This window comes from Arvicanthis niloticus, chromosome 27, assembly GCF_011762505.2.
Source record: "Arvicanthis niloticus isolate mArvNil1 chromosome 27, mArvNil1.pat.X, whole genome shotgun sequence".
Classification (NCBI taxonomy): domain Eukaryota; kingdom Metazoa; phylum Chordata; class Mammalia; order Rodentia; family Muridae; genus Arvicanthis; species Arvicanthis niloticus.
The window spans coordinates 9,363,734-9,390,619 of NC_133435.1; the positions used below are offsets into that span (position 1 = coordinate 9,363,734).

The 26,886-nt window shown below is 41.0% G+C and overlaps 1 protein-coding gene across 4 annotated transcripts in view; it reads right to left on the minus strand.

The window, feature by feature from the left end:
* Trpc6 (transient receptor potential cation channel subfamily C member 6) overlaps window positions 1–21,119 on the minus strand; it is a 103,764-nt gene extending 82,645 nt beyond the window's left edge. The window contains exons 1-2 of one of the 4 annotated variants that reach the window (XM_076926092.1): window positions 21,007–21,119; window positions 20,437–20,650 (exon numbers count right to left, since the gene is read on the minus strand). In XM_076926092.1, the coding sequence (XP_076782207.1) occupies window positions 20,437–20,603 (167 nt within the window). In that variant the 5' untranslated portion in view covers window positions 20,604–20,650; window positions 21,007–21,119. Of the gene's footprint in view, window positions 1–20,436; window positions 20,935–21,006 lie in introns of those variants that run through there. The other 3 variants (XM_076926094.1, XM_076926093.1, XM_076926095.1) reach the window with 3 other exon arrangements.
* Window positions 21,120–26,886: the final 5,767 nt, after the last annotated feature.

A 26,886-nucleotide genomic window follows, 5' to 3' on the forward strand; every position in this document is an offset into this window, starting at 1 on the left:
TATTTCACCATGAGTTGGTGAAAAACTACTAGTGGTTACTGGATGCTGGGGAAGGAGTGTCATTTCTCCAGTGGTGTAGCTACTGTTAAGTTACCCATGTTCTAGTAAATAACCCCCTGTTCATGCTTAGACGAGAAATTTCACTTAAACTCAGGATGCAACACATAAGACAGGAAAATAGGGGGTAGGGCTTGTTGAGAGCAAGGGCTCCAAAGGAAGAGGGGGAGTGAGAGAAGAGAATGTGGGGTGAAATTACTAAAATTATTATATAACTATATAAAACTCTGAGACAATAAAATAAAAAAAGTTAAAGAGGTCTCCAGGATGCCTTTGTGCTTAGCCAGTTCTGCAGACGTAACAGCTATGCCACACCACTAAAAACTACCCAGGATCCTGCACCCATCAAAAGGGTTGTGTTCACACCCTTTTAGCTCCACAGTTAGCATTAGAGGAGTCAAAGTACTTAGGGATCACTCCCTCCACAAAAGTGCATGTAAGACTTATCGTGCTGAGATCCGGAAACAGTGGAAGGGAATCGTTTTGTAAGTTCCTGCCTTGTTCTGCCTTGTTGTTGCAAGATCTCATAACGTAGTGGGGAAATGTTAGGAGGGTATTCACATGTACTGAGCACAGAATGAAGATTGGAGATGCTGCAGTCTCAGCTGAATTCAGAGGAAAGTGAAACCTAAACTACATGTGACCAGTGAAATTGATTCTATAAATAAGCAAAAACTATCAGCATTCCAGGCAGACAGACCAGAGTGTGCAGTGCAATGGATGTGTGAGACAGAGAGCTGCATCCTGTGTGGTTTCAACAGGAAGAGCTCAAAGGGGAAGCTGTCTCTTTCTACTTCTGTCTTTTCATGAACTGGAGAGTTGCAATGAATTGGACCGAAATTTGAAAGTTTTATATTTACATACGCTCATTTATAAAGCATTCATTTGCATAAATGCTGTACTTATTGTCTTAACTGGACACTTGTGGTTATTCCAAAGTAGAGCAACACTAAAGCTGGACTTCATAAGGGAGGAACAACAGCTCATTGTGCTTGACTCTTTACCATTTCCCCAGGCTTGCAGGAATCTGGGCAAAACCCATAAGGACTGGGAATATGGTGGGTGGGTTTCCCTGGCAACAGTGATACACAATGGTAACCTCTGCAGTCTCCTCCCAGCCTAGCCTGTTTCAGGTAGTGGCTGTCCAAAACCAAGCAATGAGAGAAAGCAAATCAGGACCCTCACATGAAGAGTTGGGGAGGAACAAAAAACCATGAAAAACAGCAAATCAACAAGTTTCCTTACTAATTAAAAGGTAGTGAGAAATAGTCTCTAAACTCCCAGCTGAAATGAATAGCCACTGGACTGACAGAGCTAGAGGCTTCCTCATCAGCCCTGTACCCTGCAGTACTCTGTCCTCCTGCTAAGCACGCATGCATCACACATTTGACTCCTTCCCTTCCTGCCTTTCCTAAGCTTGTCTTCTCTGTTGCTAAGTCTGGAGAGACAGCCATCGTGGCCCCACTCCATAGCTTGGGTTTTTTCCAGGTCAGATTGGTGTGCCTCTTGTCCCAGAGCTCACAGTGAGGGCCGATGTCTCTGAGCTCACACCCTGTGCTAGCCCACAGGGACATAGCCAGCAGCAAGGGAACTGTAGATTTTGGAGTCATGTCATGTGACTTCTATATCAATAGGTGATTATACAACTAACCCCCTTTTTGGTGAAGTAAGCTTTTCTCCCCTATTCTTCAAAGGCAGGATGCTTTAGGCTTGGGGTCAGCTGGTCATGGACCATATGGTGTCTCTGTATTATTTCTTCCGTTCAAAAATATCTTCCTTTTAAACTCTGTGACATGGCATCCTACTCTTTCACCAAGCCGCACTAGCCCTCTCTGCTATTCCATAGCCTTTAAAGGCTTCCTCTCAGTCCCATAACTTCCTTTTCCTGTCTGGGAAGGGTCCTATGGGCTGTATGTTTGTTCGTGGTCTGAGCTTAGAGAGTAGTTACGTTCATATTTTCTTTTGCGCAGTCATCAGTGTGAGTCATGGGCTTTTCCCTATTTTAGAACAAATACCCCTGAGCTTGTGGAACAGCCTAATGACACACAAAGTTATAGATAAACACATTACATCTCTCTGGGAGAAGTTAACATGGGAACATTGTGGAATCAGATGCAAACTTTTAATATAAAACAAACATTAAGAAATATTTGTGCTTACAGCAGGATGTACCAGATCTCTCTGAGAGCAAGTCATTTTTATTCTGCAGTGGGGAACATAAAACATTAAGAATTTTATATAAATAATTTTTCATTTGTAAAGCTTTGACATGCTCCATCTCAGCGAGTCTCCCTGGAATGGTTTTTCATGATGTTATGACCATAGACATTAAGCCTTAATAAGTATGACCTGCCGTGGACACTGCCCAGAAGTTTTTCCAGGGAACTCAAAGAATTGGCGATGTAAAGGGGATATTATTAATGCCATATTTTAAAGATTTATCTCACCATAAACTTACAAATATCTACATTTTATTCAATATATCTTTTTTATCAGTTCATTTTTTTAAAGTAATGGCTGGCCACCTTGTGAAAAAGAAAGGACTGTCTGCCCAGCTTAAGAAATAAAAATGAAGCCTGTAGAACACAGGGAACGCCATGACTTTGCTTTGCTTCAAATCGATGGAATCACAGATTTCATTATTTCAGCCTTTGAGAGAGCAGATTTTATTCAACCTTGAATTACAGTCTCATGGAAACTGACCATTTGCTCATTCTAGGTCTTTAAAAATTATAGGCTAGGAGTTATATCTGGTCTATTGTCCTTTTGAATCATCCAGTATTTGAAAAAATCAGAACATTCCCCATATGAAATCTTACTTCTGACTTCTCTTTTAATAGTGATAGAACTTAGGAACACAAGGCTCTAGTGCTTCACGGCAATTATTGATCAAAGCCAAATAGAGATTGTCCTTGTCATGAAGGGTAGCTTCACAGTAAATATGTCCCCTACCCTTCCTATCTTTACATCAAACTTCCGTATTTTTGATTATTGGTGGATGAATTTGAGTTGGCTAGACTGATTCATTCAACCATCAACCCATGCATCAGGCATATTTTGGATATCACATTGTTTTAAAAGTTACGAGCATAGTACTAAGCCCTAGATCCTGACCTTAGTATCTGATCATCTCAGATTGTCTTTGTACCGCAGTGTCTAAAAATTCCCAGTCAGTTTCCCCAGAGCATTTTGGGAGCTCTATGGAGAAGCAATGTGGAGTTCAGAGAAAGTTGAAGAAAAGATTCTCTGAGGGAAGTCCAGCTAGAAACAAGGCAGGCATAGCCTGAACCAGGGAAGAGTAGAAGAGCTACAGCACCAGGAGCAGCTGCCATTTGTTGGTAAAAGACAAAGGTTGGAAATACAAAGAGAACGGATGTTGAAGACATACAGCAGTCCGTCAGCAGGAGTCAGTAGACTGAGCCTGTTCCCTGGAGCATCTCAGTGATTTGACTGTTGTCCATGCATCAATCCACAGAAAGGAGTGATCTATCCTGTTATCATGTCTCAACACATGAACATTTTTATTAACCTAATGAATTAGATTTTAAAACCTCTCTTAATGTATTGTTTACCTCTCCCCTTTGACAAATCATAGCCAAGTTTGTTTTGATAATTCCAGAGTACCCTTACAAATGTCAATCATGATACCTTACTGCCAATAAAATATCAATATTCTATGTGAATTTGGCTGTTATGGGACATTTCTTCCTACAGAATAACCTTCTGTTTGAGTAGCTCATCTTTTACATAAACCTGTTAGACAAATTGACAGCAATGAAAATTACAAACTCTTAAAGGCTGTCATGCCTCATTTATTGTTTCTGGTATACTATAGGCTAAACATACAGAACAAACTTCACAGGAATAGATAAAATAATAGGGAAAATTTTTGGTTTAGGCTTTATGAGCACTTATAAAGTCTATACAGGAAGTCCTTTGCAAATCTTTCATTTATACAAAAATCACACATAGAAATAACACTTTTAAAATAACAATTTTAAATTTCCATGCAAACTGAAGTACACTGAAAAGGAGTGATTCTTGTTTTTTAATCCTTTATACTATATGTGATCTGGTCGAAATCTAAGGGGGAAAAGGTTTTGTTTTCCATGAATATACATGGAATGAGCTAGAATATATACTCTCTTATAAGAAGTCTGCCACTTTTACAAAGTTCAAAGGCTAGATTTAAATAACCTAAAATTTATGACAATAATGTTAAATGGAAACAAAAGCAATTAGAGATGCCACCATCATGTTTAGAATGTACATAATGTTTAAATATAAAGATATGAAAATATATATCCACATAATGTTATGCACATATGCATATATGATTATATATGCTTAATATCGAGAGACATATAAATATATTGAGGCATAATCATGAAAACTTTTTTGAAAAGTAAATTTTTAAGAGTTTATGCAATTCTTACTAGTAAATCACCTAGGACATACCTCTGAAAGGTCAAAGCCATGTCGTAATACAGAAGAATGGAGCTGGTGGCCTAAGTAAGAATAGAGTTGGTTGCCTAGATGAACAGAGAGAATGGAGGAAAAGGAGTGTCCTGAGATACTAAAGCCTCAAAGTGACTTTGATCACGCCAGTTTCTAATGTTTGTGTGTTTTCTTCCTCTGATGCTCCTGAAAATTGATAAAATAATCTCATAAAACAAAGCGAAGATGCAAAAAATAAAATCTGCAGTTGAAATATGCATAGAGTAAGGAGAAGGAAGAGAAGGGGGAAGGAGGGGGGAAGGGGGAGGGGGAAGGAGGGGAAGGGGGAAGGAGAAGGTGGGGAGGAGGAAGAGAAAAAGAAGTAGTAGTCACCCAGTTTAACCAGACTTGTAGGAAGCAGAATGAGCACCATGTGCTCAGGGTTCAGTTGTGCAAATTTCCACCTTCAAGAGAACTATGATCTCATCTTGAATTCCAGAATTTTCCCACAGCAAACCCCATTGCAAGCCATGCTGTCATTCTTTTCTCTTTATTTTTAATTATTGCGCCATATGAAAATTCCTGTTTCTGTAAAACTTCCAATTTTAGAATACCATCATAAATTAAAACATAAATGGGAAATGACTTTTGCCCTTGTTTCTGACCCCTTTGGAATATGAGTTTGGAAGAAAGTATAAAAATCACTTTATTTACTCAAGAGTACACAGCCTTGTAGATATGTACCCTGGCATCAAAGTACTTGAGTTTGAATTCCACCCAGGTTACTTAAATACATGACTTTTGGAGGGTTACTTCATAAGTTTACACATTTTTTTTCCCTATCCATAACCTGGAGAGAAACAATAAGCCTACTTCATAGGGTTGTTATTGGGTATTAAAGAGTTTGCATGCACAAAATGCTTAAGCTAAGGCCTGGAACACAATGCACATGTTTCCTCTGCTGGTGCTTCAAGAAACTAATCAATGTGCTGACCCAACCACATAAAACAATGGACACTGATGAAGATTTAAAAAGCTAAAAGTCACTTCTCACTTTTATTGTCCTATTCCACGTCCTCTACCCCACAGAGGACTGTCATATGGGACAGAGCAGATGCAGAACTTCCACACCACTGCAGTGGGCACACTTCTGCAGCTGTCAACAGCCATAGATGAAACAGCGAAGACCCACAAGACAGGAGAGAGGGCAAGACTGTGATGAGACAAACAGCTGTTCGGGAGTTGTGTGTAATTCACTCTGGGAAGGGTGGCACATGAATCTCATGGAGTTTCAGATTCAGGAGATGTAGGGCAGGACCTGGCAGCAGGGGTTCTAGTGAGTTCCTAAGAGAGGATTGAAGGATGCCACTAAGAAGCCCCACCAGTGCCAATGGTCCTTATTTGGAGTGTAGGCTCTTGTGGGGTGAGTAAACTTTGTGTTCTTACAATATCCATGTTTTCCTAACATTTCTTTTCTAATGTTCCTTCAGTCAAATTGCCATGCTGGCTCTCCATCCCCACCTCCCATTTCACAGTCTCTCCCCTGTCACTTTACCAATGAGACTTACTGTCTTCCCTCTCCTTGACATTGCTCCAACATGCTCGCAGTTCAAACTAAGACTCCTTTAACCAAAGCAGCAAAGGTTTCTCATCTTTCTTTTCAAAAGAAACATTTCCAACAATCATTAAACAGCAAAATAAACTATTATTGGTCGAATATGTTGGGTTTTGATCAAAGCACTCTTAATGGTGGAGGCACCGTGCATGAGATCAGCATAAGCTGGATATCTTAGCAAATTTCCACACACATCATATCTTCATCTCAAAATACAGGTGGTGATAAATTGCCCTGAGAAATGATAGAAGAACTGAGTAAGTTCATACATGAAATAAACTTATGAGAACTATACTAAGCACAGAAGAAATACTACGTGTTAGCTACTGTTATTTCTACTGCCATTCTTAACTATAGAGAATCATGTCAAAGAGCACTTGTTGCTCTTGCAGAGAACCAGTGTTCAGTTCTCAGCACCCACATGGTGGCTCACAGCAATCCCTAGCTTCAGTTCCAAAGGATCCAACACCATTTTCTGACTTCTACAGTCACCAGGAATGCATGTGTTACATACGAGCAAAACACCCATATGCATGAAATAAAACGAAGAAATCTCACCTTAAAATTCATTCTAATTTTTAAATTTTATGTAAGGTTATGAAACTGTAAAGGAAAACATGTGCAAAATAATAAACTCTGTGTAAAAAGCAACAAGATGAGCTGAAGAAGAGCGTTGGACCATTCTGAACTTCTCTTTTCTCCTTTTCTCGCTTCCAAGTGGAAATTATATTGATTTCCCATGAGGTTTCCCACGAGGCTTAAACAAGTTAAAGTAAAGAAAGCAAAGGACCAACAATACATCAAAGTCAGCTAGAAAAGACTGAGAAGATGCTGTTGCCCTTTAAACTTTCATGTCTTCTCATAGCTACAGCACACTGGGAATCATATTTCATAATTCCAGGATATATGTTTCTCTCATTTTTAAACTACATGTTTAATTTAAAGAAAATTACATCATTTTCCCCCTTCCCTTTTGCCCATCCAACCCTTCCTTTTTAAGTACCCTCCTTCCCACCCCTCCTGTGCCCCACAGCTCTCAAATTGATTGCTTTTTCTTTGATCATCACTATTACACACACACACACACACACACACACACACACACACACACACACACACGCAAATATATGAATCCTGCAGGGTCTGTTTTGTTTTGTTATATATAATTTCAGAGCTTAACATTGCACTAAACAACAAACAAAGGGGCCAGGTGAATGAAATGACAGTGTAGTTTGCATATTAATGGAATACTATTTAGCTGTAAAAAAAATATTTGCAATCACAAAATTTGCAGGTAAATACATGGACCTCGATAAGCTCACAGTGAACAGGGTAACAGATGAAATGCTGCCTGTTCTTTCAATGGTGATTCTTAGCTCTAAATCCTCAGGTATGAGTCTACAACATGAAATAACCAACTACAAAGATCAGGAAAGTATAACAGGACAATGGTGGGAGTGGAGGGCTCTCTTGGAAGGAAAGTAGCAAGATACAGGTGATATAAAATGGAAAATGACAAAGTGGGGAGGGGCTCCAAGTGGGTGGGGATCCAAGTGGGCAGGAGAGAGGTCAGTACAGAAGGAGAAAAGAAGAAAAAGGGCAAATAACACTAATGTTTGATAAAGCCTCAAGGAACTATATTATTTTATATTTAGTAGAAATTATATATAAGACATATAAATATGTATTTATCTACACACACATATGACAATGGTCCCCAAAAGAACCACAGAGGAAAAAAAGTAGCAAGCATGAGAAATCTTCTTTTGAAGTGTTGATCAGGGGAGTCCAAGTGGCTCACAACAGTCTAGACTATTGATGGTTGACTCCCAGAAGTTGAGGTTACCTAATAGTCTATCTAGACACTATCTAGACCAATAGTCTAGACCCAATTGCTGAAGACATCTCACACTTAGGATACAGGACTTGGATGATTCTAGAAAAATCTAACTAAGCACCTCCTTCCTACAGTCTAGCCTAAATAGTACTAGAAAACACTGTCCACACTGCTAAGGGAGGGAAGCAAGTTCTATTCAGCTGCGGCACCTATGAATCACAACAGTGAGCAGCATGACAAGAGATGCGTAAAGGTGTAACAAGCAGCACTTGTATGTCTGTGGTAACCAACAGTTGCCTAAATCATTGTTAAGACCCACTCGACAGAAAGAAAGGAAGGCCTGGGACTAGAAACCTAGCCAACTTCACAGAGTAAGTGAGGTTACAGATCTTAGAAAGAATCACTACTTTGCTAAACCAGCATAATCTCTTACTACATTCTAAACCTTCTCTTTATACCTACAGAAAAGTGTACCCATCACCCGTCGTCAAAGAAGTACCTCTTTACAGCAAACGGAGATCGGGATCGTTACAGACAACCACAACTAGACACTATCAAAGACCAACAGATCAATGGGGTGCCAAGCCCCATTAAAGACCAACAGATCATGGGGTGTGCAGCACCAATGGATATATCTACATCACAACTCCTGCATCTATTCAGGGAACTTTATGGAAGAGGGGGCAGAAAGATTCTAAGAACCAGAACACAAAGCAGACTGCTGTGAAACAGTCTCTCCTGGAAACGGTTACATAAACAAGACCAGAACAATGTCATTATCAGTAGACATGCTAATATACAGAGAAGTTCCATAGGTTCTCACCCTGGGACTGAGAACTATGGCAGCTGGTGACTGCTGGGAGAGCTGGCTTCTCCTAGTGATCAGCCCTTGTTTCTCCTATTTTAACAAGCTTGAAAGTGCACGTGTTTTATATTATCTTATATCGATGCTAAAGCTCTGTTGGGTGTCAATCACTGCTGTGACATAGCTTTAATCAGCAGTGCCTGTGCGAACATTAAAGGCAATAGCCTCCACGGATTCAGTGGGGGATAAAAGTTCAAAAAAATAAATCCTAGAAATAGTGTGAAATATTCTCTTCACACATAAGAAATAAGTAAATGTGCATTTGTGTGTATGTCAGAGACTATAGGGAGTCCATAAGGAACAGCAATGAATCAGGTTCTTTAAGCAGTATTCTGGAAACATAAAATTATAAAGTCAGTTGAATTGCATCATGTCAATCAATTGTATAATTAGAATTTTTTGAAAAACACCTATAGTGGAAGCTGGAGAAATGGCTCAGGGGTTAAGAGTACTTGCTGATCTTCTGAACAGCATGAGTTTGGTTCCCAGTACTCTCATCAGGCAGATGACAACAATCTGCAACTCCAGTTCCCGAAATGTTTAATGCCCTCTAAGGTCTTCACTGACATCTGCACACATCTGTACACATGTACATGCACACAGAGCATGCACACATGCATGCATAATAATAGTAACAGTAAGTAAATAGATAAATCTTAAAATTGTTTCTACACCCGTATTTTGTTTGCCATTTACGACAGCACAGTATAGAATATAGAACCATTCAGGATTCTCAGTTAAAATGGACTCAGGAGAGTCATTTCTTGAATGTGAAGTGTTCATGATCTGGTAAAAAAAATAAAATAAAATAAAATTTATGTATATGCTCTTTTATGTGTTCCTAAGTTATATATAAGCCATGTCTATGTAAATGTAGGTACAAAAGTCACTACAACAGATATGACACAAAATCTAAACCAGTTTCTTGAGGCTACAAATCACAGCTATTTAGAGTTAATGAGATGTAGAACTCATAGATTTCAACTACAGTGCCTGATGAAGGTAAATAATTTAAACAACCATTGAAATAAATTCATGACTTTTTCATCTTGGAGAAGTGAACAGCTCTGCATGTAAGTGAGAAGTGAAGAAGAAGACAGCCTCACTTGCATAAGTAAGTGCAGGAATTTTCACCCCACTAGGCCTACACAGCTGCCCTGCTGCTCTGCAGTCTGCTCCTTGAAAGTGTCTGCTTTAAGAATGCTAACATTGCAATAACAGGAAGAGTTTTATTTGTAGCAGTTTAACTCCCTGAAAGAATTTTTAAGCCACCCTTAGAAATCAGCTCATTTCCAATTCGGATGGTAATTCTGGTCATTTAAACATTCATTTTGTTAGCATGTCCCAGGAAGAGCCTCTCCCTGTTCAGCATGAGGGTTTTGTTTGTATTGATCATGTCAGGACAAGATGCTTCCTGCACCCCAATCAAAGCTTCTATAATGGAGACATGAAATTTGCCCTGAATAGACAATCAATCTTAACTTGACCATCGACTCAATTGAATTCCTGCAGTCCATACCTCTGGGTAAATACTACACAAATGCTTTTTTAAAAGTAAGCAAATCTATTTTTGGTTTTTAAAGTTTTGTTTTGCTCATGATTGTTTTAGTTTGGTTTTTTTGTTTGTTTGTTTGTTTGTTCTGTTTGTTTGTTTTGAGAGCAAGAGACAAGACATGACACTGGGTGGGGAGAAACTGTCAGGAGTTAGGAGAAAGAAAAAATAAAACCAATATATATATTGAATAAAAAATTTTTTAAAAATAAATTATGCAAACCCTACAATGAACTCTAGTTTCATGCTGTTGTTATGTTTTTAAAGATTCATTTTATTCTACCACGTACTATGTGGGTGTAGGTGCCCGTGAAGACCAGCAGAGGGCAGAAGATCCCTTGGAGCCTAAGTTCTGGTGATCCTATGCAGAGGCTGAGAATCACACTCTGGTCCTCTGAGGCAGTATGAGCTCTCAATAGTTGAGCCATAGCTCCAGGACCTCACCCCGTCATTCAAGTTAGTGTCTCTAATACAAATTGTGTGCTGGCATGGGAGAAATTTTGTACGCATTTTAGAAAAGGTGCACTTTATGTCTATAATCTTTTGTTTTTAGGATTCCAATATACTTTATTTCTCCATTCCTGCTTCTCACAATCCCGCTCATGTACACATCCTTGCTCTCTTTCAAATTTAGAGTCTCTGCCTTTCATTAATTGTTATTGTATGCATATATGTATATATCTAAACATAACCTGCTCAGCCTGTGTAATGTTACGTATATGAATGTCTTCAGGGCTGACCATTTGGTATTGGATAACCAATGGGTGTGCTCTTCCCTGGGGAAGACTACTTCTCCCGTGTTTGGTATTCTTTGGATGCTGTAGCTCTTTGTGTAGGGTTGAGGCCTTGTGACCTTTCCCCGTCCGCTATGGCATGTCTATTGTTGTCTTTGTTCAGTGCATGTTTGGGAAGTCATGCTGCTGAGACTTTATGAGTCTAGCTCTTGACATTACTAAGAGAAACAGTCTCACAGCAAACTCCTCAGCCCTCTTATGCACTGTTCTCTGAACCTTATATAGGAGTGTTTTCTACATGTATCCATTGGAACTGGGCTTCACAGTTCTTCAATTTCATTGGTTGAGATTTTTTTTTTGTAATGGTTTATGTCTGTTATAAAGAGTATTTTTCTTGATGAGCATGAGGACTACACTTATCTGTAAGTGTAAGGACAAATAATTAGAGTATAGTTCGGGATTATGGCAGTTTAGTAAAGTAGAAGCTGCAGCTCCTCTGAAATCGATGATTTCACTAACAGGTAATTGGCTTTCCCAGGATTAGGCATGATTTGCCTCTGATTGAATTAGATGGCTGTAGATTACCTCCAAGGCAAGAATGGCACTATTTCAAGTTAGAGTTATCATGTCATGTTCTTCATTGTTGTGGTCCATCGATATCATAGCTGGGGAGGACTGTTGGCCTCCTCTCTTCTTTGGAAGCTTGTAATAGCACCTTCTGGTACCCTGAGAGCTAGCCTCTAGGGAGGAGGCACTCAGGTCAGTTCCAGCTAAGGGGCCTCTGGGACCTGTGTCTGAAATACATGTGTCTTCAGCAATTGGGACTTATCTTCCACCTGCGGGCAGGGGTGGAAAATGAGGGCAATAGCAAAACACATAGCCTGTGCCTCAAAAGAGGGCTTCTCATGCCTGGTCTAGGAGCATTTGTTAGGTGACCTTTGGGTCTTGGAGGAAGCACTATCCCCCCAGATTAGAAAATTTTCATTAAATTTTATGTGTGTGTTTATACACAATGCCTGTATTCTTTAAAGAGTAGTCATTCATTTGTGAATCTTTGGTTAAATTTGCAAGTCACCTACAGAACACTTACTGTGGTATACACACCTTCCTTGGTGAGAAAGACGGGCAATATTTCAACCCTTCATTTCACTGCAGATGAGGGAGCCTTTGGTCCCTTCCTTTATTTCCATTACTTCTCAAGCAAGCTGTGACACAATAGGAACACCCATCAACCTCTTCACAGTAAGAGTCTGTTCTTATCCGTAAAATAAGAGTTTGGAATGCTCACACCTCACAGCTTTTATTCCAGTTTGAATGGCTCGATATCTATGAAGCATAGAAAAGTCCACACTACCACAGGTAGGCTATAACATTAGGGGGAGCCTCAGCTCCAATTGTTAGGGTGCCCACATAGAGACTGAGCTGCACGTCTGCTGCATGTGTGCACGGGGGCCTCATTCCAGTCCATGTGTGTTCTTTGGTTGATGGCTGAGTTTCTGAGACTGACCTCAATGGATATGCCTAATCGGGCAGAGACTTGATGCACCAAGGTGGCAGATAACCAGGGGAGCTTCACCTTCTCAGAGGAGTAGAGGAAAGGGGATGGGCGAGGGTCTCAGTGGGGGGTGGGTGGACTGGGAAGGTGGACAGTGCTTGGGATGTTAATTAGTTAACTAATTAATTAAAAAGCCCACGATGAATTTATAAATTCTCTCTACTGAGTATAACAATACCAGGTCGATAGAGATGACTGAATAGACTGAGAAGTCAATTAAAGGTCTGCAGTATCTAGGTTGACTCTGACCAGCAAAGATGGCGAACACTTGAGAAATAGAAAGCCATAGTCAAAGATGCCTAGTGCCATTCAGATTCATGAGATTTTTCTTCTCCTGTCTTCTGTATATAATGAGCACGGCACAGGAATCTTGGCTGCCTATATCAGAACCATCATGTGACTCTCCATATTATCTATGGCAAGAGGAAGGAAGCATAAGGGAGGGATGGTGCTGTGATGAGCCCTTTATATGGGGACAAGCGTGATTGTGTGGGATGCGGAGAGGCTAGAGGACCTTTCTGTACATGTGCGCCACATGAGCTTCTGAGATGCACTGGGTTGGGCTTGCGTTAAAACTTACCAGCTTTGTAACTTCCTGCTCTCGCCTAATATCTGTAGATTTCTCCACCATTATTTGTAAAACAAACATTAAAAATAGCCAAGTGGCTGCTTTCAAGACACAAACACACTTGTACAACTAGAAAAAGACTTACTATAGAGTAGGTATCCCAAAAATGTGAGATCCCTCAGACAGATGTAAATATTTTGGATCAGTTGTCTATAGAAACACATTGCATTGTATACAGTTCTTAGTATTTTTTTCTTCTCTTCCTAAAGCCTCAATTAGCTGAAAGGGAAGCCAGTTATGTCACAGCCATGTGCTATGGGATAGCTGTAACACTTGTTTGTGTTAAGAACTGTGATTCAGTCAACTCCAGTGGCTTAGAATCCTGAAAAGCATACCAAATTTTACATGCCAGAGTTTAACTGGAACATGGTGTAAAGATGAAGATGTCTCCTTGTGCTGAAACCAGCAGAACACTCCTAAACAAAGAGCAATCACAAATGGTAATCTAACTCATTAGGTCCAATTATAGCTAGCATTTTTAATGAAACAGAGAAGGAAAAAAAAAAGAAGAAGCGTGGACTCAACAAAATGTCCTTTTTAACGATTTTTACCCTCTAAAAGACAAATTGCCCTGGGAAGTTACTTCTGACAACCCAGGGAACATAACTGTGTGGAGAAAAATGACGTGCCATTTCCTTAGATGTTAGCAACACTCTAAGTAGAGCGAGTGCTATGGATGGATGGTCAGGTGCATCTGAAGATCATTCATCGCACAGTGCTGGTGTCCTAAAGACATGTTTCATGACAATCAGTGTTTCCCAGTGGTTACTGATTACCTAAAGCCACGGGACATTTTGAAACAAAATAGGTGTGTCTGTCATGCAAAGCCCTCTCCATTAGGTCAAGGATGAGACCCTCCTGCACTGCGAATGGCTAGGGAGGTGCTGATCCCTGAATGAAACAACAACAACAAAAAAAACAAAACCAACATTGATTTTTACACCTGCTCTTCCCCTGAGATTCTCGGCTCTAGAACAAACTTTTTTCACCGTTTAATAATGGTTGATATTCATTGATATTTCTATATATCTCTGCATTTGGGATATTATCAACTATTCTATATCCAAATTGTATTTTTAATTGTTCCATTGAGTTTTTTTTTCTCTAAGAACTGTATTTTCAGCTATGCCTAGTGGTACTCACCCATAATTTCAACACTCATCAGGAGAAGTTCAACCTTTACTACACTGTGAGTGAGTTTAATGTTAGCCTGGACAACCTAGTGAAACTCTATCTCAAAAATAAAAATGGAATTATATTTTTCATGAATAGATAATCTATTTGCCTGCTTTCACCAGAGTTCAGGATTTGTCATTAGTGTTACTGATGTTATTTCAAAGGACATAACAGATAATTATGATTCTCACTGAATTAAAAACATGAGCATCCAAGTTCTAATCCCCAGAACCCTAAGGGGGGAAAAATCCAGGTGTGGTTGCATAAACCTGTAAGCCCAGCATCAGGAAGTAGAGACTAATTGATCCCAAAAGCTTACTAGCCAACCAGGCTAGCTGAAAGAGATGCAAATGGGTCAGTGAGAGGCCCTGTCTCACTGTAAAAGGCAACAAGGCAAAGAACCATAGAAAAACACACGCAAAGTCCTGCTCTCTCCTCCACATGCACAAACAGGAGCACACACCTGCAGTCATGTGCAATCACCATGCATATACCACACACACACACACACACTTTACACACATGCATGTGCACATGCACATGCACACACATGTACATACACACACCTGTAATCAACTTTAAAAATAAAATTGGATTATTTTCTTCTATGGGTGTATCCTCACACATACATGCATACACACAATAAGTCAATAATTTTGATAAAAACTTTGTGAAATGGAACTGCACTCTTTTCTTTTGTAGATGTCACTTTCCTCAGTTTCATTCTTTCCATAAAGTTTTCTGGTTTTATATTGTGATATTTTATACACACCAACTTTACACCTTTCCCCTGGTTACACTGTTATTCTAAGTTTCTAAGGCCCTAACACAGATGTTCTTGGCTAGCTGTGCAAGCCAAGATTCTGCTATTACCTCACTCTCTCTTAGTTAACTTGTTTCTCTGTGTACTTGGTCACTGGCTGTAGTGAGTCTATTTTCAGTGACTTGCTCTTGGATGAATCTCCTAAGCAGTCAACATGGATGGGGCTATTTCTTCTTCCTGGCTTAGGGTTAGGGTTTAATGCACTAATAGTCGAAAGCTTGAGGATCTCTAGTTGACATTGCAGGGGTGGAAATGTCTTCTTCCTGGTTTTTGTCCTGACACTGTGCTAGTAGGCAGTGTTTTCCTACCCTAACATCTCAGTATTCTGAGAGTCACGGTTCATTTGAGATACATCTCAGTTCTAGCTCTCACCTCATTTACAGCTCAGACCTTCCCACATTGTATTCTCTCTGGCATCTTTGCTCCTGACACACAGCAATCCCTTATAATTTTTTAGCAATTTAAATAATGTTCTTGTTTTGTTCCATGGTACTTTTGATCAAATCCAGGGATCTTGGGTATGTTGACAAGCATCTTACCACCGGGCTATATCTATCCCCAGCCTGTCAAGTTACTAAGGCTTTAAAATATTTTAAAATACATTATTACAATGTGCTTGCTACAATGGGGTATTTTATTTTTACATTTATTTATTGGGGTACACATACTGCACACCACACATAAGGAAGTCAGAGGATATTTTCCCAGAGTCAGTTCTCCCCTCCCCAGATCAGACCCCAGGGATCAAACTCAGGAGGTAGTAAGTAGCCTTAACCACTGAGCCACTGTGCTACCATAAGCTTTTCTTGTGGCTTTAAACTAACATTACCTGTTTGCCCATAGCTTTAGTTTTTCTTACCATGTCATTATTCACAGTCTGAACAGTAATAGTAACAATTCAATAGTTTATAACCCAATGACCAATTGAACTACATCAACTAGTCACTGTTGCTTTGGAAACACTTTAATGGATGTGTGCATATCTGAGATTCTCCCTCACGTTCAGAGTCAGACTAGAGACACACCTTTAAATAAAGGAACTCCTGGGGCCTTGGCTGGACTTGAGACTTTATTTGATTCATCACTCAAAATAACTGTGATGAATATGGCATTTGATTTCTAATTGGAAGTTAGAGAGAAAAGAAACAGAATCTTTGTTTCAAAACCACCGTCATTAACACATTGACACTCGCACTTTCTAAAGCCTGAGTAATGCACAGTAGGTCTTCCGAAAGGTAATTTCCCACAATCCTCAGTAGTCAAGCTCTAAAACTACATGTAAAAACTTTTTTTTTTTTAAGAAGAGAAATGTGAAAGAAGATTTCTTAGTGAGAGTGGGTGAATTCATATCACCGGGATGGTCACTTACACTGCTCTGGAATCTTATAGGGAAATCTCAGTGATTTGAGGAAGTAGCCACCCTATACACCCTATACACCCTATACACCCTATACACCCTATACACCCTATACACACCTATACACACCTATACACCCTATACACACTTATATACCCTATACACCCTATACACCCTATACACCCTATACACCCTATACACCCTATACACACCTATACACACCTATACACCCTATACACACTTATATACCCTATACACCCTATACACCCTATACACCCTATACACCCTATACACCCTATACACACTTATATACCCTATACACCCTATACACCCTATACACCCTATACACCCTATACACACCTATACACCCTATACACACTTATACACCCTATACACCCTATACACACCTATACACCCTATACACTTTATACACCCTATACACACCTATACACCCTATACGCACCTATACACACCTATACACCCTATACACACTTATACACCCTATACACCCTATACACCCTATACACACCTATACACCCTATACACACCTATACACCCTATACACTTTATACACCCTATACACACCTATACACCCTATACACTTTATACACCCTATACACACCTATACACCCTATACACACCTATACACCCTATACACTTTATACACCCTATACACACCTATACACCCTATACACACCTATACACCCTATACACACTTATACACCCTATACACCCTATACACCCTATACACACCTATACACCCTATACACACTTATACACCCTATACACCCTATATACACCTATACACCCTATACACTTTATACACCCTATACACACCTATACACCCTATACACACCTATACACCCTATACACTTTATACACCCTATACACCCTATACACCCTATACACACCTATACACCCTATACACACTTATACACCCTATACACCCTATACACCCTATACACACCTATACACCCTATACACACCTATACACACCTATACACCCTATACACAAGGTGCAATGGTGGCTGCTACCACCCTACCAGTGCACATCTGGCTGTGGGGAAAAAAAAAAGTCACCCTTCCCAAGTTTAAAAGCCTCTGTCAGAGGGAACTAATTTTCTTCAGATTTTCTCCTGCATCTTACATATGGAAGAACTAGTGTTTACTGGTTAAACTTTTCCAATTATATTTTCATTCAACTGTAAAATCTTAAAACTTTGACAGAGAACACAGTGGGTGAAAATAACCTTGGACTTTTTGGGGAATAATGGATTTGGGGAAAGAAAAACTTTAATTCTGGTGTATGGTTTACTCTCTACATGACTCAACAAACAGTACCCATCATGAAGTGAAGCCCATTACAGTATCTTTCTGCATCCTGTTCCTTACCTGTCTACATGAAGAGTAGGCTCAAATTCCTAGACTGAAGGAGAAAAGTACTTTTGCTCTAAATAGTATATTTAGACCCCTTCTTTAAATATATAATTATTGAATATGTAATTGTATACAAATTATTATATACAGTAGCAATTTAAAGAAATTAATGATTTAAATAGTAAATCACATTTGAAGACATAGAAAGTGGTCAGAGAACTTGGAATTTTTACTTTATTTAATCCCACCACTGATAACAGAATAAGTATTTGAAGCTCAACATTTTCCTAAAGACAAAGAAATAAATCAGAATAGAGACTGTAGAAATGTTTTGTTAATGAGACCATCTAATTCTTGAGAAGGCATACAGTTACTAAATCGCTTAATTTAGCCGATAGATATTGCTACTTAATAGCATTAGAGCTTGGCAGAACTCAATTCAAAGACAAGATCTCCTCATGCTGCCCAGACTGACCTCAAACGTGAAACCTCCCATGTAGCTAAGACTATGGGTGTGGATCACCTGGCCCAGCTTCACAGTAAATTTGCAAATAGCTATGTATAGAATGCTAGAATCAATTCATTTTTCTACAATTATTTTTTTCTTGCCGTGCATCTTCCTGTTTTTAGTGTTACACTGTCAAGAAGCATTACATACAACATTACTAGAGACTGTTAAAAATGCAGACTCCCCAGCTACATCTAAGACCTAGGGAATCGGAGATTTACCAGAGCCACCAGGTGGTCATATGCCTACCAAAGTTTGAGAAGTTTTGAGTCTGTCTGAGGAGACAAAACATTTTACGGCTGGGAGAGGAATCAGTGGGTAAGACTGCCTACTGCAAAATAGACATGAGGACCCATGTTCAGATCCCCAGCATCCGGTCAGAGCCTAGTCTGCCAGTCTGATGAATTTCAGGTCAGTGGGAGACCCTGTCCCCCAGAAAGTAATGTGGAGCACTGTAGAGGAAAACAATCTATGTCCATCTCTGGCCTCTACACACTAATGAGACAGAGAGAGAGAGAGAGAGAGAGAGAGAGAGAGAGAGAGAGAGAGAGAGAGAGAGAGAGAGAGAGAGGAGATTTCTAACTGGACAGCAAATATAACATTAACAAAAATGTCCTGAAATTACCTATTGACTGTGGATATGAAATGTAATGACTATTACCTGAGGGGGAGGGAGAAACCCGCTGGACAGTACAACCTAAGAGGTGAATTTTATGTTGTCTAAATTATAGCTTAATTTCCCAGAAATGGAAGGGTAGATGCGTTTGGCATGCACAGCTCAGATGAATGGAACCACTTCCAACTTTTTTTTTTTTTTTTCATTCTCAAGAAAATGTAGATGCCCCATTTCCTGGGGCCTCAGTTCTCACCAGGAAAATAAACCACAGCAAGGTTTTGACTCTCTCAGCCCCATCACTGCCCTAAAAGCGAATCTATGTCCTGAGGATCTGCCAAGTCCCCTGGGGGTGGGGGTGTGGGGGGAATAGAGCCCTCCCTCCACACTCTAGAAGAGCTAACCGAACTGATGAAGGCTTTTCTAGGAAACAGCTTGCGGAGGGCTGTGACAGGCCAGGAAACCTGGGTACTCAGTCAAGCAGACATGAAGCGAAGGTGTAAAGAGCAGGAAATACTATCTGCCTGCTGCACATGTGCTCACAGCCTCTGGGGGTGGGGGGACAAAAGAGGAATGGAGACTTTGTTTCTCCATTCTATTATCTACTGTCTGTCCCTCCCCAGCACCACTGTCACCAGGCAGTTGTTTTGCTGTTGTTGTTGTTGTTGTTGGTGGTGGTGGTGGTGGTGGTGGTGGTGGTGGTGGTGGTGGTTATTGAGAGGCCACTAGGAAAGAGCTGGTCTCTTTTTCTGTCCTGCTACGGGTACCAAACCCTAAATGGTTCTATTTCCCAGTTTTAATCTCAGCTCCAGGGTGAGAAGGAGGTTGCCCATTCTTCCCCTAAGTAATCCTTACTCATGCCCAGAGGACTATGGTACAGCTGGAGAGTGCACTATGGTGGGTGTCTGCCCCCAAAGTCTCTTCAAAGACCCTTCTAGTTCTGATCATCTCTCCCACACAAACTGAGTCACTGGAGCGGAAAAACTGGAACCTGTTCAGATGGTGCCTGTTGAGCAGAATTCCTCCGGGTGGCAGGGGCTGTAGATATTGACCAAGCATGCCCCCCCCCCAACCCCCGCGTGGTGACAAAGCATCAGGTCCCCTGTGGTAACCTGGCATCCCAACACCTGTAGTGGGGCGGGAACCACGCGGGCTCACTCTGAGGGTGAGCGCAGCCCTCGAGTGCTCACCAGCAGTCAGCCTAATCTCACGCGCGCGCTCGCACCCCTAGCTTGTCTGGGAGTCTGGAGAGACATCGCTGGACCCACTCCCACAACCCATGCTGCCCTCACCCGTACTTACAAGCTGGGGTAGTAGCCGTAAGGTGGCAGCGGGAGCTGCGGGTAGCCGTCGTCTCCCAATTCGTCCATCAGCAAATAGTCCTGGCTCTCGTTGCGCCGCGCGCCGGCTCCAGGGGCAGCCTTCGGAGAGCCGCCCCTCCGGGTCACGAACCCCGAGCTCTGGCTCATGGCACAGCGCCCTGCCGGCCTGCACCCCTGCTTCCGTAGATGGGAACCTGGGAAGAAGGGGCCGCGTCACCTACCGAGCTGGCCCAGAGCAAAGCGATGCCAGGGAGAGGATAATGAGGAAAGAGACTCAGATGCCCGGCTGGCTAGGTTCTGCCAGTGGCTTCCCTGCCCGCCAGAGTGGAAGTCACTACTTAAGGGCTTAGGAGACAGCCGCGAAGGGAACCTTGACCTGAGCGCATCCGGACCGCGCAGACAGGCGGCCCCAGGCTCCCAGGCAGAGGGCACAGGCGGGGCCTCAGTGGCAGCTGCCAGGGAGAGCAGCTGAAGAGTTACTATGTCAACCGCGACTCTCCAGCCCTCGCCTCCCGCTTTCTTCCCCCACATCCTCCGTCACGAGCCCCACCTTTAAAGGGATCGAAAGGACCGTCCAGAAATCCGCCGACCCCTGTCTGGAAGCCACAACATGCAGAGCCAGAATAAACCTAAACTAGGGGGAGCCAGGCACGCTCTTTGTTTGGGCTTGGGAGGGCTAACTGCTCCCAAAGTAGGTTTCTAAAGTAACGTCAAGGGAGGGCTTTCGAGGAAGTTTCTTTTAAGTAACACTCAGAAAACAGGATTCTCTCCTTCTTCTACGCTGCCTTTATTTTCTCGAGATGTTTCTCTCCCGTTCCCAAGCTCCGACGGAATTTGGACTCCACTTTGAAATGAAGAACCGTTTGCGTTCTTACCGCGGAATGTTCCTGGTTCCTGAGAAAAACCAACAAGAAAACGGACATTTTCCAATGATGCCTTCTTGCTTTAGGGAAAATCTTCCCTAATTCATTCGAATGCCAGAAACTGTGGCTCTGCTTGGTGTGTTTTGCTTTGAAGGCTTGTTTTAAAAATCTGAATAATTGGCATACATCTGTCAAAATCAAAACCTTCTCAACAAGGACAGATGGGAATTCTCTCAGTGGTTAAAGTGCTTGGGGCAAATCCCCTACCCTGTGCTCAGGTGCACACAGAGACAGAGACAGAAGAGGAAAGAGACAGACACAGAGAGACATACAGATACAGACAGACAGACACATACAGTAAATGAGTATTTGTGGTAGTTGAGTTAAGAGAAAATTAAGAATCCATTCAGTATTCATCAATATTTAATGCATAACAACCACCACTTTAGGATTCGGGGCAAAGAGTTAAAGGTCTGTCCTAACAATGCTCTCAGGAAAGAGGAACAGTGGAGAAATAATCAGAGTGTACAGCTCTCACCTCTAAACCCTGCACTTAAAAGTTTTGAGTCAGAAGATTGGGGAGAGTTCAAGTCTAACCTTGACTGTATATTAGTTTCAAGCCAGCCTGGCCTACAGAGTCAGAATCTGCCTCAAAAGGAAAAAGAAAAAAAAGAAAAAAAACATAAATTAAAAAGCAAATAAAATTCACAGAAATAGATACATAAATCAGGTTGATGTGGTGGTCCCAAGAAGACTACAAGATGGCTCTCTGAGAAGCTGCTAATTGATTTAAGACACACACACACACACACACACACCATCACACACCTCAAGGAGCCAATCATGGAAACAGCAGATGTCAATCACACCTGGGTGAAAGAACAAGTTCTGCTTCCCAGAAACAAGTAGACAATGAAATGGGTGCTGGGAGTCACAGCAGTGTCAACTACCTTCAAAGGCAGAAGGGAGACAGAAGAGGTTACAAATCAATAAAATATTGCCTTTGGCAAACACTAAAAGGAACTGGAGAAAAGGAGCAGAACCCAGGGACCTAGCTTTGTCTTTGGCGAATGTCCTTTGGATATGAAACATCATCCCTAGAAGGGTCACTGGTAGGCCTGGTACCTGGAGTTGAAGGGATGACTCAGGGCTTAAGAGCTGTTGCTCTGGAGGACCAGAGTTTAGTTCCCCGCACCCACATTAGGCTGCTCACAACTGCCTCTAACCCTAGCTCCAGGCGATCCAATGCCTTCTTCTGGCTTCTGTGGGTTCTGCACTGACATGCATACACCATACACATAAACACAAACACACACACACACACACACACGAATGTTTTTTCAAGGCTTGATACTCAATGCAGTATTCAGAGGTAAACTTTGGGGTATGATTGAATCATGAGACCCTTGACTCCTGTGTGTGTGACACGATGAAGGACTTGAAGGGTTACTGGTAGGTGTTGAAAGCTGGCAGGTGGCATGGAGGAGGAAAAGATGCATGGCAGCCATGCTCTGGAGGGTATGTCTTGCCCTTTGATCCTTTCTCTCCCCTCCCTGCTCTTTCTTCTTCATGGCCACCATGAAGTAAGCAGTTTCTTCTTCACTACGGGCTGAGAATCATGGAGCCTGTAGTAAGCACAGCCTGAAATTTTTGAGATGGGAGCCAAAGTGAATCTGTTCTTCATAGTTGTTTCTCTCTGGTATTGTGTCACAGTCTTAGGAAGCTGTAACACATCACAGAGATGTAATGAGCAGACCTGTGGGTGGGCTATAAAAGACACAAAGGATTCTTTGGACAAATATATATATATATATATATATATATATATATATATATATATATATATATATATCATACTTACCCTGAAAAACTAACCTGCAGCTGGTTGCTTCTAAGAGCTTCCTTTTAAGCTATCACTATATGGAAGCGTGGTTTAAAATTCTTACTACTCCAGGGCAATTATACTCAGCAAAAAGATTCTGCTTGAAATGTGTTGGTTTGTGGTGATTCTGGTTTTTTCTGTCGCTGTAATAAGCACCACGATTTCGGAGGGAGGATGTTTAACTTACTTCTACATCAGTCCATCGCTGAGGGAAGTAGGCATGGACTTGGAGGCAGGAACTCAAGCAGTCTGTGGAGAAATGCTGCCGAGGGCTTGGTTCTCATGGCTTGCTCGGCTTGCCTTCTCATACAGCCCAGGAGCACCTGCCTATCCAAAGCAGACCGGGTCCTCCCACACTGACCATTACTTAAGAAAATGGCCCCACAGACAAGCTCACAGGCCTATCTGATGGCAGCAATTCTTCACCTGAGCAAATGACTCTAAGTCAAGTTGACTAAAACTAAGCGACACAGTGATCGTGCCATCTATAGATACTCAACGGCTAGAAGACTTAAATTAACCAAATAATAAATGTTTCATTTAAGCAATGCCTGGGTAATCGCTTTGGGAACACCAAGTATGGGAGGCAATGGAGTTGGTGATGTAACCTTCAACCATGTTCTAGTCAGCTCAAATTCTGTAGGTGGAAGCAGCGTTAGAGAAATCCACGTTGGTGATGGAAGTGTTAGGCTTTCGCCTTAGAAGAGCTCCCAGGGAGTCTGTCACTTGTTGTGTTGTGGCAGATAGTTAAGCTGTTTGTGTCTTTTCTCAACACTGTTTTTCATTCGCACATAACAACCTTCACACTGAACAAAGTTATTAAATTTATACGGTGACATCAATTTATCATTTGGCAGAACAAGATACCATTTTTTTTTCTCTTATTTGAAATATAGTCATCACTAGAGCAATGCAAGGCCAGTTCTGTGGTAGGCAGACAGGGTATATAAATGAGTCAAGGATTCTGAGAGGTTTATATGATGAAATAAAAGACCAAATGATGTTTAAGTATGAAATGTCTCTACAGGCTTATATATTGGTATATATTGTGGTCACGATTGCATCCTAGGGTCCCTGACTTACTCAGTAGATTAATTCTTCAATGAACTCAACTGTAATGCCATTATTGAGAAGAAATGAAGCATCCGAGAAGGACCTTGGTTGGTGGTAGGTAACAAAGTGTCTTTGGGAAACTGTGTAGTCTGCAAACACTTTCCATCTGCCTGCTCTTTTGGTTTGCCATGAGACAAGCAGCCGCTGTGCATGCTTTCACTATGCTTTCAGGACCCTGCTGCTCTGCCTCACCACAGGCATGGAAACAGCAGCCTTGACACATAGATTGCCTCCAACAGCACTGTGGGCTGAAATAAAGCTTTCTTCCCCTTTTCTTGTTTATTTCATCCCAGCAACACAAAGTGTGGCTGACACAGATAGGAAGTATGAGAGCTTGAATTTATTTGTGGAGTTTTTTTGTGTGTGGGGATGAGGGAGTGTGGGAGTGTGGGATGAGCTCAGGAAGTCCTCAAATCCTCCTGTCTCAGTCACTTTAGGGCTGGGAATACAGCTGCACACCACAGCACATGACTAAGCCTCACTAAACTGGGTGATAACAGATATCATCTGATGTCTCTGTGTCACAGGTTGTTAATCTATAAGGAAATGTAATTACTGAGGGCAACTCTGTCTCTAACGCCCCACAGTCTCTAGTCATGTAAGCAGTCGTGCTTTTATAGTTAAGCCAGTAAAGAACAAGAGGATACCTTCTCTACCAAATGCTTCTGAATCAACTGTGGAATACTGAGCAGATCTGGAAGGAGAAAAGTGGGGGCATAAACCGATCTCAAGATTAAAAATTGCTGTATGAGATATGAACATGAATTTCTCACAGAGTTGGAAATTTTAATTTAAGCCTTTAGCTTTATGTAGTGTGTTTTGGCTGTTAATTCTGAAACATGAGGCTGAGTGTGAGCTATGTGTCTTGAAAGAAAACTTTGCCTCTGTACACCTCTCTGCACTATGTGACTGATTCCACAAAAACTGTTATTACACAGGGCTGAAGAAACAGCTCCAGGGTAGAGAGTGCTGCTCTTCTAGAAGATTCAGATTGGTTTCCTCAGAAATTACCCACAGGGGCAGCTCACAGCCACTGTCAATCCAGTTCCAGGGTATCTAACATCTTCTTCTGACCTCTATAGGTACCTGTACTCATGGGTACATACACATACAAAAATGCAGAAGTCAATAAAATTCATATTGAAATATGAAGCAAAGTTAATGTTATATTATTTGTACAATTGCTGAGATATATAGATGTTAAATAAATAGGAGATGAGTGGGTGGATAGATACATAGATGGATGGATAGATGGAATGGATACATGGATGAATAGATAGACAGACAGACAGACAGACAGACAGACAGAGCTTTTAAATCTCTGTTTAGTTAAATACATGGTATATACTGTTTCTTCACATGTCTCATCCTGCTATATGATGTCAGAGAATAATACACATATTTGTAATTCTAACTATAAGTAATGTGTGAAAGACTTATTTCTGATTACAAAACCCAAAAGATAAGTGGCACCAATGGAACAATATTGATTTAAAAGTTGTTAAAATTATATTTGTCTGAAAAAAAATCCATTTGGTATCTAACAAAAGGAATCAATGATTTTAATGTGAAACCTTGAAACTACTAGAAAAAATATAGGAAAAAATATTTCACAGCATAGGCATATGTCTTTCTGGATAGACTCCAATAGTGCAGAAAATAATAAATAATTAACTGTGTTGCACCAATATAGTAAAACATTTCTGCACAGCAAAAGAAAACAACCAACAGTGAAGAGACAGTTTACAGAATGAAAATTATCTTTTTCAACTATTCATCTATCAGGGTATTAATATTTAGACTATATGAAGAACTCAAAAGCATAATCCTCAAAAGAAATGATTCAATTTAGAACAGGCAATTGAACTGAACAATTTGAAATGCAGAAATATAAATGGCCATTAGGTACATAGGAAAATATGTAACATTCTTAGCCGTCAAGGAAACACAGATCAAAATTATACTGAAGATCTATTTCATCTCAGTGGCAAAACTGTCAGCAAGGAAACAATGAGCAGCCATTGTTGAGGAACAGGGGGAAGGGAACCCCAGGACGCTGTTGACAGGGATGTAAACTAGTCCATGGAAATAAGCATGAAAGTCTCAAAACCTAAGAGACAAATTACTACACAATTCAACTCTACCACTCCTGGGTGCATCAAAAACCATATTCATTAGAGATTCATGCACGTCCAATTCATTATGGCACTCTTTATACCAGGGAAGTCATGAAATCAATGACATGCCGCTCTATGGCTAAATGGACTTGTAAAATGCGGTATTTGTAAATAGTTGTATATCTCTAGCTGTGTTCATTTGAATGAGGATGGTCCCCATATATTTGAATGCTGGTTCCCCAATTGTTGGAAATATTTTGGAAGGACTAGGATGTGTGGCTGTATTAAAGGAGGTGATCACTGGAGAGGGGAGGAGTTTCAAAAGCCCACAGCATTCCAGTTGTCTCCCTCTCTGCCTTGTGTTTACCATCTTACTGTGTGAACTCTCAGCTACTGTTCCAGATTCATGCCTGCCCAACTATGGACATGATTCCCACCATGATGGTCATGGACTC